This window comes from Eupeodes corollae, chromosome 1 (genome assembly GCF_945859685.1).
Source record: "Eupeodes corollae chromosome 1, idEupCoro1.1, whole genome shotgun sequence".
Lineage (NCBI taxonomy): Eukaryota > Metazoa > Arthropoda > Insecta > Diptera > Syrphidae > Eupeodes > Eupeodes corollae.
The window spans coordinates 128,272,238-128,290,274 of record NC_079147.1 but is presented as its reverse complement, the minus strand read 5'-3'; the positions used below and the strand labels follow the sequence as shown (position 1 = coordinate 128,290,274).

The 18,037-nt window shown below is 31.2% G+C and overlaps 1 protein-coding gene across 1 annotated transcript in view; it reads left to right on the top strand.

Annotated features, from left to right (window-relative positions):
• LOC129954068 (uncharacterized) overlaps positions 1-15,754 on the top strand; it is a 157,431-nt gene extending 141,677 nt beyond the window's left edge. The window contains exons 7-8 of the mRNA XM_056067719.1: positions 14,941-15,445; positions 15,501-15,754. Coding sequence (XP_055923694.1) covers positions 14,941-15,445; positions 15,501-15,616 — 621 coding nt within the window. The 3' untranslated portion in view covers positions 15,617-15,754. The remainder of the gene's footprint in view (positions 1-14,940; positions 15,446-15,500) is intronic.
• Positions 15,755-18,037: the final 2,283 nt, after the last annotated feature.

Sequence of the window (18,037 nt, the reverse complement as noted above, 5' to 3'; positions counted from 1 at the left end):
CGGATATCTAGATTAGATGAGATTGCTTTATTTTTTCAGAAATTTTATGAATAATTTTAGGTTCTAGTAATTCTTTTTTATCGGTAATAGAGTTCTACACAGCCTACTGAACAACATTTTAGAGGGTGAAGCTCCCATTGAATTTATTGGGGTATTACGATATTCTAGTAAGGCAATTCTGTCCTAGACCCTTGAGATTTTTTTTTCAAATGTTTTGCTATTCGGAAAAATTTCTCTGCGAACCCATTGAATGTTGGGTAATATGGAGAAGTGAATGTTATTTTGAAGTAGAGTTGTTTTGACAACTCAAAAAATATTTTAGAATTAAATGGGTTAGTATCACAAACAATCTCTTCAGGAATTCCATGAGTGCAAAATAGATTTTTTAAATGTTTTATGATTTCTTGCCTGCTTTTATTTTTTTAGTTCTAAAATTTCAGTCCATTTTGTTAAATAATATCCTATGACTAAATAACATACTGAGCCATATTCCATCATATCCATTCATTATTTTAAAAATCTGTAGCGTGGTATGGAATGAAATATTATAGGTTCTTTTATTTTTTTTTCTACTAAACTTACTGCATGCATTACATACAAGAATAAAATTTTCAAGATCGAAGTTTATGGTTGGCCAAAATAATAACTCTAGTCTTTTGTTTTGTTTTTTGTATTCCACAGTGTGATTGATGAAGGCAATCTAGAATTTTATGTTTCATGTTGTCAGGTATTATAATTCTATTCTGAAAGAAGATTTGTGGCAGTTCTTATTTTATTTTGTTTTTCGTTACTAACATTTATTGTGTGTACAATTTCATTTTAGTCTTCGTCTTCATCACAAGATGAATCTTTATAAAATGACCTTGATAACAAGTCGGCAATTTGAATATATTAACCTGGTAGAAACGCCACATTTAAACGGTATTTTAATAACTTGAGTCGCATTCGCGGTTGCCTAGTGCTTTTGCTAATGCATTTTAAATATCGAAATAAGGGGTTTGTGATCAGTATGAACTAACATATTCCGCCCATATGTATATGTAATAATGAAATTTATTTGTGGCAAAAATTATGCCAAGAAGTTCTTTCTCTATTTGCCAGTAATTTTTCTCTGTTTCACTCAGACTTCAAGAAGCAAAACAAATAGGCCCATGATTTTGTAATAAGCAGGCACCTAATCCATATTGTAATGCATCAATTTGTATAGTAACTTTCTCATTTTCATTGATCAATTTTAAAGTTGGTGCTATTGAAATTAGTTGTTTTATTTTTTTTAAACTCCCTATCATGTGCCGTTAACCATTCAAGCTCAACATTATTTTTAAAAAGTGCTATCATATTTTTACATTCATCAGATAATTTTGGAATGAAATTACGAACATAATTTATCATTCCCAGCACATATTGCAAAGCTTTTTTATTTTTTGGAGGCTCTAGCTTAACTATAGAACTTACTCTGTCAGGATCAGGCTCAACACCATTCTTAGAGAATATATGGCCTATATACTGAACACTATCAACTCTGTACTGGAATTTATTCATGTTAAATTATATGTTTAAATGCCTTGCCCTGTCGAATACCTTTTTTAATGTTACATAGTGTTCTTCTGCAGTTTTACCTGTTACCAAAAAATCGTCAATCTCGGTTAACGTTCCCGGAATATCTCCAAATGCTTTGGTCGCATACTCTTGAAAAGCCTCACAAGCAACTTTTATTCTAAGCTTAATTTGCCAAAATCTCTAATTCATATCCAAGACAGAATTGTGATTATTTGAATAATTGTTCGATTTTTTTTATCTTTTATCTTCACTTTTGTTAAAATTATTGTTACGTCCCTTTCTTAATTCTGCTACTTGATGAGTTTTCTCTGCTTCTGCTGCTCCCAGCGCTCCCAGAACTTCACTTGCTCCGTGAACTTCTGTTCTTGATGATATCCCCCATGTGTAGTATTTTTGCCGCGCGTCTTGTTGAAGTTGAGAAAGATGGCAATTTTAATCGATTCAGCTTTTTTCTCTTTTTCAGCAGCAGCCATATACTCGTAATTCATAAAATCTCTTAAGAAAATTTGCAAATTTACCGACATGGTTCGGGTTTATTAAAGTCCATTATTTGTTCTGTCATGTGATTTTCGTCTGTTTGTGTGTTTTTGTTATTTATTTCATGTTTAGTTTGCTCTTTGAGCATTTCTATAAAATGTTTCCTTAAATTTTCGTTGTTTTACAACACTATCTTTTTTTTGTTTACTTATTTATTTTTCTTGTACACACTTTTCACTGACTTTTCTAGGTTTTTTACTGACTGCGCCATGTTCAGTTTTTGTAATAAAACAAAGGTATACTTAAGACACTTCTTTATTCGTCGGAGTTTCACTTACTACTGACTTAATACTAACTTACTGACTAGAATGTATGTCAAAGTACACATCACAACAGCTAGGTTTCACAAGGCCACAACAGCGAAAACCCTCGTTTGACGACGAATGCAGGCAAGCGCGCACAGCGAAAACGACGCTGCACAGTAGGACTAAAGCTATTTACGAGCTCTACGAGCAGAAAAGGCGAGAGGAACACCGGTTTCTAAGATGGAAAAAAGAGAGCACGAGAAGCTCGCGTTCGAAGAGATAGAGGGATGTCACAACAGGAATAAGGTTCGTAAATTGTACCAAAAGGTAAAAAAAAACTCCCAAGGGTACCAGCCATGAACCGAAGCCTGTAAGTACGATCAGGGGAACATCGTAGTAGAACCGCAGTCTATGTTAAGAATATGGAATGACCAAACTATATAACGGCGATGACGAACCGAATTCCGCTGTAAGTGAGATAGAACTACCTCCCGACATCGACGAAATGAAGATAGCTATTGCTTAACTGAAGTCAAAAAAGCTGCTGGAGCTGACAGCATCGCTGCCAACCTATTAAAAGCAGCAGGCGATGACTTGGTAGGGAGCATGCACCAACTCAATTGCAAAATATTATCGGAAGAAAGCGTGCCCGAAGATTGGAATCCCAGCATATTTTGCCCGATACATAAAAAAGGAAACTCTCCAAATTGCACCAACTATAGATGCGTCCGTCTCCTTCACATTGCATACACGATCCCCTCTGGCGTATCATGTGAACGTCTGAAGCCGTTCGTCAACCACCTGATAGGTCCTTTTCAGTGTGGCTTCAGACCAGGAAAGTCCACTATCGACCAAATATTCACACTATGGCAGATCTTGGAAAAAACCCACGAGCTTCGAATCAATACCCATCATCTCTTTATCGATTTTAAGGTAGCGTATGACAGCATCCATAGAGAAGAGCTCTACAGAGCAATGTTTAGTTTTTGCATCCATGTCAAACTTAACCGTTTGTGCAGAACATCGATGGAGAATGCACAATGCTCTATCAAGGTCGGATAAGATCTCAACGATGCATTTGATGTCAAAAGATTAGACAAGGCGATCCACTGTCATGCGTCTTCTTCAATATAGTTCTGGAAAGAATTGTGCAAAACTCAACCGTCAACACTAGAGTAACGAACTTCCAAAGGTCCATCCAATTACTCGGATACGCAGAAGATATTGACATAATTGGAAGATCAAAGCGTGAAGTCTGCGGAGCGTTTTTGAGCATTGCGACGGAAGCGAAGAAGATGGGTTTAGTGGTCAATGGGGGCAAGACCAAGTATATGCTATTATCAAAAAAGGACATTTAGGAACGACGTCTTGAACAAAACGTCACCATGGGTAGCTATAACTTTGAGGTAGTTAAGGACTTTGTCTACCTAAGCATCCCTATAAACACAAACGAAGAATAACTCTTGCAAATCGATGCTACTTCGGATTTAGAAAGCAATTGAGATACTGACCTAGTTAACGGAATTAAAGTCCAACGGCTTAGATGGCTAGGTCATGTAGAGCGAATGGACATCAACACTTTAGCCCGGAAGGTCTTCGAATCCAATCCCGAGGAACGGCGCAGTAGAGGAAAACCGTGACTCAGGTGGCGCCACGCAGGTAGGTGAAGACCTCAACCAACTTGGCGTGCGAAACTGGAAAAAATTATAATGAAAATTTCCATACAATTGTGAGATTAAATCAAATGTTAAGTTAGTCTTAAGATAGATTCAATAAAGTACGCTTCAAAAATTGTAAATTGTTTTTATTTTTCATACAGGGAAAAACGCGATTTGTAACTCCTTACCTGCAAAGTGGTTGAAGTTGATCAAAACATTGATAAACAACAACAACAAGTATCAACAATATACTTTATATGGTAGTACCTTACTTACCTAACTCAAGAAAAAAAAAACTCAAAACTGTATGTACCTGTACAATTTAAATTTCTCAGTTGAATTGTCTCATAATAACATACCATAATAAATACCCTATTTACATCAAACACATAGATTTTAAGTAGGACCTAGATATACAGAGTAGTGTGAAATGTAAATGTGTTCTAAATTTTTTTTAAAGGTAGATACAATGTTCAAATGGTAGACATGTGCATTCAAGAGGACACAAGCGCCCACAGTTTTTCTCAAAAACCACCTCTGTCTATCAAATCATACTCTCACCTCCCCGTGGTGAACATTGGGTGCCTAGTACCTCACCTGGAGATTGGGTTCCAACCTCAGGGAAAAGTTCCCTGTTCCCTCAGCTCCCCGTCCTTGGAATTATACTAAGGATCTGGCCCTCCAGGTAGGTGGTTGTGCAAGTCAGGGTGACTTCCTGACCAGGTTAAAATCTCGTAGTTGCGAAGCACCAACAATCCTCGAATACGGACGGATTTACTGTTGGCAACCTACCCAAATGAATTAAGGGCAACCAACATCAGATATGCACGTGAAATATTAATAGAAATGAAGTCAAGGAATGAGCGGAAGGCCTAGACTGCTACAAAGCAGACAGCACCACCATCCAGGAAATAATAATCTATATTTACTATGGTGATTGTTACCGAGAAAACCAACAGTGCTTATTTAGATGCGGCTTTGTCATTGGCGCCAGACATAGGAAAGAACACAACCACCTACATCAAGGCTAAATTCGTCAACATTAGCCTGATATGTCAAACCATCTATTCAATGATTTAAAGGTAGCATCTACACGGACGAGCTCATGACCATCCGCATCAAGGCTAAATTCGGCAAAATTAGCGTTATGCGCACACGCCCCCATAGAAGAGAAGAATGACAACACCCAAGATATATTCTTCGAGCTCTTAGATAAAACATATGATCAGTGTCCTAGATACGATATTAAAAGGGAAGACATCTTTGGTAGAATAATCGGGAAAAACAGCTTGCAATACATCCGACATATTATATTTTGCTGCATTGTGAAACGTCATGGTAGCCAGTACGCGTTTTCCACATATTTATGTGTATAGGAAAAATTAGGTTTTCCTTTGGCTTTTTTGGTCACTTTGATCGTGGCAATGAAACAAGGTTGTTACATTAACTTTTCCCGACGTTTCGGCAGGGGTTGCTGCCTTCCTCAGGGGAACTTTATTAAACATGAAATATAAAACACATAGTACAATATTGTGGACAACAAGAATAAGAAAAAACTTACAATTTAACAATTAAATTTTAAAACAATGAAAAAAAAAACACTTCTAATTAAGAAGTTCAGTCTATAACTACAAAAAAACAAAGAAAAAACTCTTATGAGGAAACAAGTGAGCAATATACAGATGATATACTCTGTGTGCTTGCGATTCATATTGTTTTTGTTGTTCAGGATATGGAGCGTTTCGAGTGTATATCGCTTGGAAGTATGTTTTTCCGTTTGAAGAACTTTAACACAATCGATATCCGGAGAATGACCTTTGTCTATTGAATGGGCCGCCAATGCGGTTTTAGCCAGGTTATTGTTTTTGATGTCAGATTTGTGGTTGGACAATCTTTGGCGCAAGAATTGTTTGGTGGTTCCGATGTAGCAAAGGTTACATGTTTCGTCAGGTTTACCTTTGCAGTTTATTTTATAAATCACATCAGTGCGTTTATCTCTGTCTATTTTGGTCTTTAGTTTGGTGAAAAGGTGTCTAATTGTCTGGTTAGATTTAAAAGCCAATCGGACATCTTGGATGTTTTTGGTGACAACTTGCTTAAAACTCTCAGCCAGTTTTGGAACGTAAACAATGCTTTTGAAGTATCCTTTGTTGTTATCCTCACTTTGTTGTTTAGCGCGTCTGCATTGTTGTTGTAAAATTAAGCCACGAATAATTGCTGGCGGGAAACCGTTGTCGCTTAAAATTTTGGTCACTTTGATGGTATTTGAATGGTGGAATCTTACGTCACTTAACGTAAAAACTTTGTTAATTAAATTGGAAGCTGTGTTGAAGATTATGTGTTTGGCTTGGTTGGACCGGAAGTTGATCAAACGTCCTGATGCTGTTGGTTTTTGAAACCAATCAAACGACAATTGAGTGTCCATACGGTGGATTTTGACATCAAGGAACGATATAGAACTGTTGTTTTCGTTTTCAACAGTGAACTGTAGTTTGGAGTGGAATCCGTTCAGGATCAATAATAAGTCTGCGACTTTATATTTGTCCATAACCGCAAATATGTCATCAACATATTTCACTATAAAATTTGGCTTTGCATTACATCCAGTTAAGCATTCGTCAAGTAAATGGTCCATTACCAAATCAGCAATAGTGGGCGAAAGAGGGTTACCCATTGGCATTCCAAAAATTTGTTTGTAGATAATGTCCTTAAACTGCAAATAGTTGTTGTCTTTTAAGCAAAAATCCATGATTTCAATAAATTTTGTTTGGCTGATTTTGGTATGTCTGCTAATCGTATCCCATTTCTTTTTAATAATATTAATAGCCAATTGTACTGGGATGTTAGTAAATAATGAAATAACATCAAACGAGACCAATACATCATTACTTTGTAATTTAACATTTCTCGCTTTGTCAACAAATTCGTAAGAATTGTTTACAGTGTATTTTGTTTCATTCGTCACTGATTGTAAAATTCTACCAACAAATCTGGAAAGCTCATAGCATGGTAAATTCAAAGATGATACAATAGGACGCATGGGCATGCTTGGTTTGTGCGTTTTTGGTAGTCCGTAGATAGAGGGAAGCTGCGCGGTCGACAAGGGAACTTGAAGTTCTCCAAATCAATCTACCGTCAACCAGATTGACCATATTGCGTTCGACGATAGACACACTTCCAGCATCATGGATGTCTGAACTTTCCGAGGAGCCAACACCCCTCGTTTGATGAGGAATGTTGGCAGGCAAATGCAGCCAAAGAACAGACAGGCAAAGCTGCCGGCGCTGCATAAAAGGACAAAACCCGCTCATGAGCTTTATGAGCAGAAGAGGCGAGAGGAACACGGACTTCTCAGAAGGAAAAGAAGAAACATGAGAAGCGTGCGGTAGAAAATTTTGAAGGTTAAAAGCAGGAATGAAGTTCGAAATTCTTATGAAGAGGTGAAACGAATTCACAAGTACATAAACCTATAACCGAAGGCTGCAAAAACGAAAATGGAAACATTACTGTGGAACCGCAGTCAATGCTAAGGATATGCAAGGATCACTCCTACAGAATGTATAACGGTGATGAGGAACTGAATTCCGCATTCATGTAGCAACTTATCTGTAGGATATGGTCGGAAGAAAGCATGCATGGAACATCGGTATTATTTGTCCGATCCTGAAAAAGGAGAACCTCTTAACTTATCCAGCTTACAAAATTTTCTCTGCCGTAATATATGAACGTCTGAAGCCCATTGTCAACAACCTTAAAATGTTTGTAGGTTTTGTTAAAAACAGTTGTTAGTTTAATTTTTCTTAAAAATTTTTAACAATATTTTGCATATAATGGAAATGTTTGATTTCAAAATTTGTTTATAAGTTTATAATTTGTCTATTGGATTTTTATGAAAAAAATGCGTTACTGTCGGAAACAAAATTTGCTGTGAGAAAAAATTGGTTTGAAGCCAATATTTCTTAACTTTTTAGTAATTTTGTTCAGGTTTTTATTTTGTAAGAGAGCACGACAATTCAGGCGACAAGATTTTATAATTAATTTGTTGCTATGGGATGTGGGGTGCCTGTTTTAGTGTAGATTTGGGGGCAATTTTCAAAAAAAATTCTTACTTAGCATGAAAAAAAAATAGTGAAAAAAACAGTAATGCTAACAATTACGTATTATACATTTTTTTAAAGCCAACATTCTGTTCTGTTAGCCAGTTCTTAAATCAAGTAAAGTTTATGCAAAATTTAATTTTAAATTCAAAGTTTGAGAAAAAAAGTTGAAAAATGGTTTAAAATGTAATTTTTTAATACTTAAACATTATTTTATAATTTTTTTATTTTAGAATTTATTGCTCTTTTTTGTTTATTATTGGTTTAAAGTTTAGTTTTTTAAAACGTCAAGATTATCTATTATTGCTTTCTATTTTATTGTAATAATGATAGGTGCAATTTTGGGTGTATGCAACAGTGAGATGTGTGGAGGGGGCATGCTGTTCCCCTGCAACCTCCTGCTTATGCGCAAGGTGTAGTGTTTGTAAGTTTGGGAGGATGCAAGTTGCGGTGGGTGCAACATGAGTTGCATGCTAAGTATCTTTCTCATTTAAATAAGCTGGATTTAAGCAAAAATTAATTTATTCTATTTACATCCTTATCCGCATTCGATTATTATCAAATTATGACTATGTAAATACTCAAGCAATTAAAAAGTAATTTAAAAAAAAAAAATTGTTGTAACTTTCAATTTTCTCCAGGAATAGGAGACATTAAATCATCGAGTTTACAGTATTTGATTAAAAACACATAAAAGCAATGAATTCCTAAAAAACAAAACAGTAGTTTATAATCTTTAAGTTTTGAAAAATTACTCTTTAAACCTTTTTTTTAACTTTGTTTGCCCAAATTTTGAGTTCAAAAATTTGTTTTTCAATAACTTTGAAAAATATTGACTTGATTTGTAAACAAGCCAATAGACAAAAGTGTTCGCTAAAATAAATTATAAAACTTAGTTGAAAGTATTACCAATAATGCTTAATTATTTTTTTTTATTTAACGTACATATTTGTTTAAATTGCCCCTACCACCTAAACGGGGGGAGATGGACCCTCCTCCCATACTAAAAAATGGTTGTTGTTAACTCTTCTATACAAATCCGTCATTAAACTTTCTGGTCTGAGTTATCGTACCCTCCCCAATTTGTTTCAAAATTTTATCAGATGTTAAAAATGTTTTGATTCATGAGATATTTTGGGTAAAATAACATTTTAATCTTTTTTTTTAAATTGTTATGGTAAAAAAACCACACACACAATTTTTTTTCTGTATAACAATTTTATTTGAAGTCGATATCTATACTTCTTGAGCTATGGACGAAGAAAAAAATTTCGCGAACGTTCAGACATCTCTCTCAAAATCTTTTTTTTGACTCTATTGACCTTGAAACGATAGGCGATAAAGGTCAAAATCTTCAAGTCGAAAAATCGGATGACATTTTGTATACAAAAAATTTAAACAATGCGAGAAGAAATTGTCTATTATTTGCGTACGCAGAGTGCACTGGTCAATGGTAACATGGTCCAAAATGGCTTTAAAAATAGTTTTTTACTCCACTTTGATTAGGTATATCTTTTTTTCTTCACCAGACAGTTTTTTAAAGCAAAGAAATCTGCCAAAAATAGTTAAAAATTCTAATAGGTATGTTATGTTATACATATATATATATATGTACCAACTAACCTCCACTTGTGCATACCTACCTATGTATATGTAATATTATCTACCTAACATTAGTCTAAACAAAATACCTACCTACACTTATGTACGTACATTTTTAATGTATACTTTGTAGTAATATTTGATTCGTCCATTATCCCAATAATGTTTTGAAACTAATATTAAAATTGAAGAAAAACACAACGAAACTCACACATCATCATCATGTCGAATTACATGCAAGCACCGATATCATTTTCATTTTATGGGAACGAAATAAAAAAAAAACTTTGAAAGAAAATTTTCTGCAGCGAACGTGATTTGGCCTTGAATGGCACATTTCAACAGACATAACAACAGAAATTATATAATATCTGTACATTTTACCTATTATATAACCAACATTACTAACATCTAGTACACATTATACTACATGTAATATGTGCAGAACAACTGACAGTTTATTAACATCCTTTTTTACAACCTTTTCGATAAGTTATAAGATATGCTAATGCTAGAGCTATACTTTAAGTAATAATTTAGTTATAGTCTTCAGTCTTGATTATAATATTGCAGAATAATGCCATATTTTATTTCAAATGGGGTGGCGCAACAGTCCGTTGTGAACCAGGGCCTAGTGACTTACAACTCTCAACCATTCCTGTGTGCGAGTACTGTTGTCAGGAATGGAAGGGACCTACAATTTTAGGCCGATTCCGAACGGCTAGATTTGAGAAAGCACTTTTTCATGACAAGAATTACTCTTGAAGGATTTGTCAATTCCTCGCAAGAGGCAGTACCCGCGAAAATTAATTTGGTGGCACAGGCAGGGATTGAACCCAAGACCCCTTGCATGACAGTCCAACGCACTAACCATCATGCCATATTTTATTTACTTTAAGAAAAAAACACTGAATTCTTATTTTAAATCAACGTATTTCGCGTGAACATCTTTCTAAGAATCCTTTATTTAGACTCCAAAAACTTTGAAACGTCGAGAAATATCAAAATTTTCAATTCGACAATTTGGACCGATTACAATAACATTCTATTGGAGATTAAAAATGAAAAAAGTAAATAAAAAAAAATTTATTTATACCTATTTATTCGAGGTCGATATTCTTCTGATATTTTTTTCGCCTCCTCCGACAGCTAATTAGTAGTTAAGTTAAAAACAATAACTCAAAGAAGCAATACGGTGCAGTTTAATACCAAAAGTAGTTAAGAGGTTTGTATTTTAATATAACAATAATCAAAAACATTCCAACTTTTCCAAAACAATTATTTTGTTATCAAGCATTGATGTCTCAATAGGTAAAAGAAGCGTTATTTTTTATTTGTTTAACTTTATTCGTATATTGGTAACTACAACGGAAAGTAAAATAAATTTGGAATAAATCGGCTCCGTTAAAAAACTCCCCCAAAAAATGTGAAATAACCCCCAAATATATTTTCCAGGGTGGTACCCGTGGCATGATGGTAAGTGCGTTGGTCTTGGGTTCGATCCCTGCCTATGCCATCTAAAGTCTTTTCACGGGTACTGCCTCTTGCGAGGAATTGACAAATTCTCCAAGAGTAACTATTGTCTTGAAAAAGTGCTTTCTCAAAATTAGCCGTTCGGAGTCGGCACATAAACTGTAGGTCACCTCCATTCCTGACAACATTACTCGCACACAGGAATGGTTGAGAGTTGTAAGTCACTAGGCCTTTGGTTCTCAACGGACTGTCGCGCCACCCAATTTTTTTTTTTATATATATTTTCCAGGAATGACGAGTTCTGTGACGTACATAACGTCCGTACGTTCGCGATACTATTCTTCGTCATACATTTTATATCAGGAACAGTGAAGATATGGACTTTAAATTTAATTTAAACTTTAATTTACAGCTGATAACATCGAATTATGCAGAAATAACTTTCAAACAATATTGAAGCAATTTAAAAAAAATCTTAATTTCTTATATATTATATAATGTACCTTAATATAGCTTTGAAAAAAAAAGTTCAGTTAACGTTTATATTTCCTCCATCCCTCAAAACAGTATTCGCACACAGTAATGGTTGGGAGTTGTAAGTCACTAGGTCCTAGTTCTCAACGGATTGTTGTGCCACCCAATTATTTATTTAACTTTTATATTTTTGACCTTAAACATAAACCGAAATTAGCTCCAGAACAATTGTTTGTAATAAAAATACCGTTTTTGACAAATAAAAGATTGAACAAAAAATATTGCTTTTAACATATGTATATAAATTTTTTTTTGAAAAATAAAACTGTTTCATATAAAAAACCAAGAATCTAAAAAAATACTACGCATATTCTATAGACTTTTTTCTAAGCTTAGTGAATACAATTATTATGTGAGAGGCTGATTAAGCTAATATGATTTAGATCGTTATAGATGAAATCTCCTAGGTTATTCTTGCGTTTTTGAGGCAGAGCAGGGCATGTAGAGAGAAGGTGAAGAACTGTTTTCTCCTTTTCGTTATTCAAACAGCTCCTGCAAAAGTCATTTGAAAAATAAGCATAGCCGCGTGGCGTGTTTTCCTATTAGACAGTGCCCGGTTATGACACCGAATATCGCGCTTATATGCGATCTGCTCAGAGATATCAGGCATATTGATCAATTTATATCTAATGTAGGCCAGATGTTTTTTGTGCCCTAACACGTGGTGATTATATTCCACCTGGTGTTTGCTTCTTCAAAGCGTTATGCGTTGAAAATGTAGAGATTGGTATGTCAGCATTTGCCAAAGGTGTTAGAACGGCTTGAACTGTGCCAAATGTTAAAATCACGTTTTCTTTAAACCAGGACAAGACCTCTTTATTGCCAAAATCTAATGTCTTGTGTTCCACCTGGAACACGCTACAATGATGGGAAAGGTGGAATGATACTCAATTTCAGAGCACTAACCTCCACCAGCCGCTTCTTTTGTTGTTGATCCATCTGTACAAAAGTGGACTGTTTCGTCTTCCAGGAATGCAATATCTTCCAGAACAATCTGGAAGTTTCTGTCGATCTTTAGTCTGGGATTGTGTCGTCTGTGTGCTTTGAAATTAATTCTAAATACCTTAGATTTACGGAGTGGCCAACGATTTTGTTAATATACTGTGACAAGCTTTGAGGCGAGTAAGGCCGTACATCATTAAAATCGGTCTAATTACCGATGCGTGTGGGCAATGTAAGTATCATGTATTACCAATACCTTTTTTGCAAGAAAAGGGAGCTACAGTAGCTTTTTTGACTCTTTCCTTTACATTGCGTTTCCAATTTAGTTTTTGTTTAAAATAACACCTAGGTACCTAGCCTCGCCTAAAAACTTTTATTGGATTTCTTTAATAAAGGGAGGATTAACAAACATAATTTTGTATTTCCCTGAAAATAGGAATAATTCAGTTTTGTGTGGGTTAGCATTCAGTCAACACTGATGAGCCCAAAGTATTAGTCTGCCTTAGGCATTTTGTAACAGTTCCTTTAAGGTGTTAAGATGCTTTCCTGATTCTCTCAAGGGTCTTAACAGGGAAAGGACCCATTTGGTCATGGCCAAGATACGCTTACACTAGCCAATATTTTCCTTTGGCTGATTCCAGCCTAGCTGCGGTGGTATCTCTATCACTGAAATTATGGAATAAAAATACATTTAATACCCAGAAGTCTTTAGTCTTCGAAGAACGGATCTAGCAATCCATGGGTCTTGGAACGGGACAATATCTTCTCTGTCTCTGCCCAGTCGAAGAAGAAGTGAGGCCGAGGCCTATATGGGGTGTTGGAGATTAATTTGTACTAACTGCAGCATTTTAGCTACAATTAGGCAGATCAACCTCCCTGGATCATTTCAAATCCACAGTTTATTGAGCTTTAAATCAGCGCTAGAGGAGAAAGGGATTATTTATTGAGTACCACAATGGCATTCTTATAAAGACTCTCCTTCACCTCCTTCAGCTTGGCGAACTTTCAACTATAAGTCGGCAGGGATGTATTGCACACCTTGTTCATTTTGAGAATGTCTTTGATAGTAGGAGGTTTGTTTTTAATCCAAATGCCGGCTCTAGGTCCACCAGGAATGTTTTCCTTAACAAAAATCTTGATTTTCACACCTGGAAAAACTTCAACTAACCGGCTGACAGCGTGCTCGTACATGTTACAAGACCTCTGTTCGCCACAAAACATGATGCTCACCTCTATCGCTTATGGAAGGAAGTTGTCCTGGAAGCTCTATCAAAATATTTAGAAGGCCACCCGAGAGCTTTGCCTTGACCAACTCGCAACGATCAGCCGAAACTGTGCAAACATCATCGCTTAAGTCAATGACCGTAACTACGACTTTGCCCTTCGTGCTGCGGTTTGCTGTATTTTCCTTCCGGCCTCCAGCCATGCTGATCATCGGCACGTGTTGTTTAACACCTTAAATCCATCCCAATAGTGATAACAAGTAGTTGGAAGGAAGAAATATAGTAAGTATTTAGTTGATGTTAAGAACATCATGCTGATATGTATCTACGGAAATAATTAGGTTCAATAAATACTAGTTGAGCTATTTTAACTAGGGTGAGAAGGAGCACTATCTACTTTTGCCGCCATTGCAGCGTAGGAGGTGAAATGGGAGTTGGTGACATAAGCGTTGACTTGTACACCTTGCGTATGTGGGAGGGGGTAGTGATTGTAGAAAAGTAAAGGATATGAAATTCCTATGGTTTCAGTACTCATCTGTAGAAAGTACTCGAGAATGTTCAACGCTCAAGTAGAAGATGATTTAATTCTTCGTTATGATAATGTTCTAAGACAAATTCAATCCGTATTTTTGTATAACAAATAAAACATTTTAAAAATTTCTAAAATTGGTGCAAATTTATTAAGAACTAAAAAAACGGTTTCGACTCAAGTATAATGAACACAGAGAACGATTTTGCCTTCAATTTTGTTTGTTTGTCTCACACGAAATATTGCTATTAATATTTTGTTAAATTTTAAGAAAATAGACGGGCACGAATGGGGATTATTCATTGTGGTTACATTCCAGACTATTTAAAATTTGTTTTGTTGGGGCTATTTCCTATGGAGGTTATTTCACGGAGGCAATAAAACTCCCTTTACAAATACAGTGTGAAATAATTCTTATTATGATAGATTTTTTTTTTATGAAGATGGTTCTCTCCGGATTAATAATAGTACGAACTTATATAATTAAAAAAAAAATATTTCAATATAATTAATATATTTTTTCTCTTGTGTTCATAAAAGCGAGGAACAATACAACTATACAATTTGCAAAGCACAACAATGCCCATGATGTCACTCCATTGTGCACATCCAGCTTCATCAAGCAGCTACAGTTTAGGTCTAAGTGGTATATCAGTAACATCTTCTTATATGCATCCGAATATCAGTAGTGTTGTAGATACCAGTGCCATTTTGGGAAACAGTCTAAGCTCGACAGTGGCACCTACTGGTTCAGCGTCATACGGCATTACAGGAGTGATACCTGGGCTAAATAATACATACTCTCCACCGTTTCTTGAGTCAGGAGCACCATTGCTTCCATACTCCAGCACAATTCGAAGTTCAAAACCAAAATTACTAGATGAAGTTGACTTCTCCGTAATACGTTATGGTAACCGAAGTTCACCCTGCTCACCGATTCCAGCACTAAGTAACTGGGGCTTCGATGACTACATTGAAAACATGAATTCCAATTTAATGCATTCCCAGCGCGGCATTGGATTAGGATCAACAATAGATATCGAAAGTATAAAACAAATACTCCAAAATTTTTATTTTTTAATTAATTTTTTTACATTTAGCACATGGGAACATTTTGAATGGTTCTTCCGAACCTCAAGTAGATATGTTGGATATACCGGGAAAAGGAAGATGTTGTGTATTTATTTCAAGGTTTCCTTATGACCCTCCAGAGTAAGTTGACTAGAATCTGATTAAATCAAGAATATGCATGTTTTAAAAAAATGTGGAATCAAGGAATAGATATAAATAACTTTTTCGTGACGTTTCGTTTATGTCTGTAAACATGATCAAATGATTTTTTTATTTGCAGTAAATTTATGTTGCAGTATATACACAAAAAATATTATAATTTTTGTAAGGTTTTATATTTAAAGGCCTAGTAATTAATATTATTTTTATTTCATTTTTCATTAAACACATTCAACTCATTTATTTATGTGAATGATTATGTTATTTATTAAATTTTTCCTTTTTTGATATTTATTTTAATTTTTTAAGGTTTTTTTTTCAAAGATTAAATATCTACAAAAATAAATAAAACTAATACTAATAATAATAATAATAATAATAATAATAATAATAATAATAATAATAATAATAATAATAATAATAATAAAAATAATAATAATAATAATAATAATAATAATAATAATAATAATAATAATAATAATAATAATAATAATAATAATAACAATAATAATAATAATAATAATAATAATAATAATAATAATAATAATAATAATAATAATAATAATAATAATAATAATAATAATAATAATAATAATAAAAATAATAATAATAATAATAATACTAATAATACAATAATAATATAATAATAATAATAATAATAATAATAATAATAATAATAATAATAATAATAATAATAATAATAATAATAATAATAATAATAATAATAATAATAATAATAATAAAAATAATAATAATAATAATAATAAAAATAATAATGATAATAATAATAATAATAATACTAATAATAATAATAATAAAAATAATAATAATAATAATAATAATAATAATAATAATAATAATAATAATAATAATAATAATAATAATAAAAATAATAATGATAATAATAATAATAATAATAATAATAACAATAATAATAATAATAATAACAATAATAATAATAATAATAATAATAATAATAATAATAATAATAATAATAATAATAATAATAATAATAATAATAATAATAATAATAATAATAATAATAATAATAATAATAATAATAATAATAATAATAATAATAATAATAATAATAATAATAATAATAATAATAATAATAATAATAATAATAATAATAATAATAACAATAATAATAATAATAATAATAATAATAATAATAATAATAATAATGATAATAATAATAATAATAATTATATATTATAATAATAATATTAATAATAATAACAATAATAATAATAATAATAATAATAATAATAATAATAATAATAATAATAATAATAATAATAATAATAATAATAATGATAATAATAATAATAATAATTATAATAATAATATTAATAATAATAACAATAATAAAAATAATAATAATAATAATAATAATAATAAAAATAATAATAATAATAATAATAATAATAAAAATAATAATAATAATAATGAATAATAATAATAACAATAATAATAATAATAATAATAATAATAATAATAATATTAATAATAATAATAATAATAATAATAATAATAATAATAATAATAATAATAATAATAATAATAATAATAATAATAATAATAATAATAATAATAATAATAATAATAATAATAATAATAATAATAATAATAATAATAATAATAATAATAATAATAATAATAATAATAATAATAATAATAATAATAATAATAATAATAATAATAATAATAATAATAATAATAATAATAATAATAATAATAATAATAATAATAATAATAATAATAATAATAATAATAATAATAATAATAATAATAATAATAATAATAATAATAATAATAATAATAATAATAATAATAATAATAATAATAATAATAATAATAATAATAATAATAATAATAATAATAATAATAATAATAATAATAATAATAATAATAATAATAATAATAATAATAATAATAATAATAATAATAATAATAATAATAATAATAATAATAATAATAAATAATAATAATAATAATAATAATAATAATAATAATAATAATAATAATAATAATAATAATAATAATAATAATAATAATAATAATAATAATAATAATAATAATAATAATAATAATAATAATAATAATAAAAATAATAATAATAATAATAATAATAATAATAATAATAATAATAATAATAATAATAATAATAATAATAATAAAATAATAATAATAATAATAATAATAATAATAATAATAATAATAATAATAATAATAATAATAATAATAATAATAATAATAATAATAATATAATAATAATAATAATAATAATAATAATAATAATAATAATAATAAATAATAATAATAATAATAAAATAATAATAATAATAATAATAATATAATAATAATAATAATAATAATAATAATAAATATTAATAATAATAAA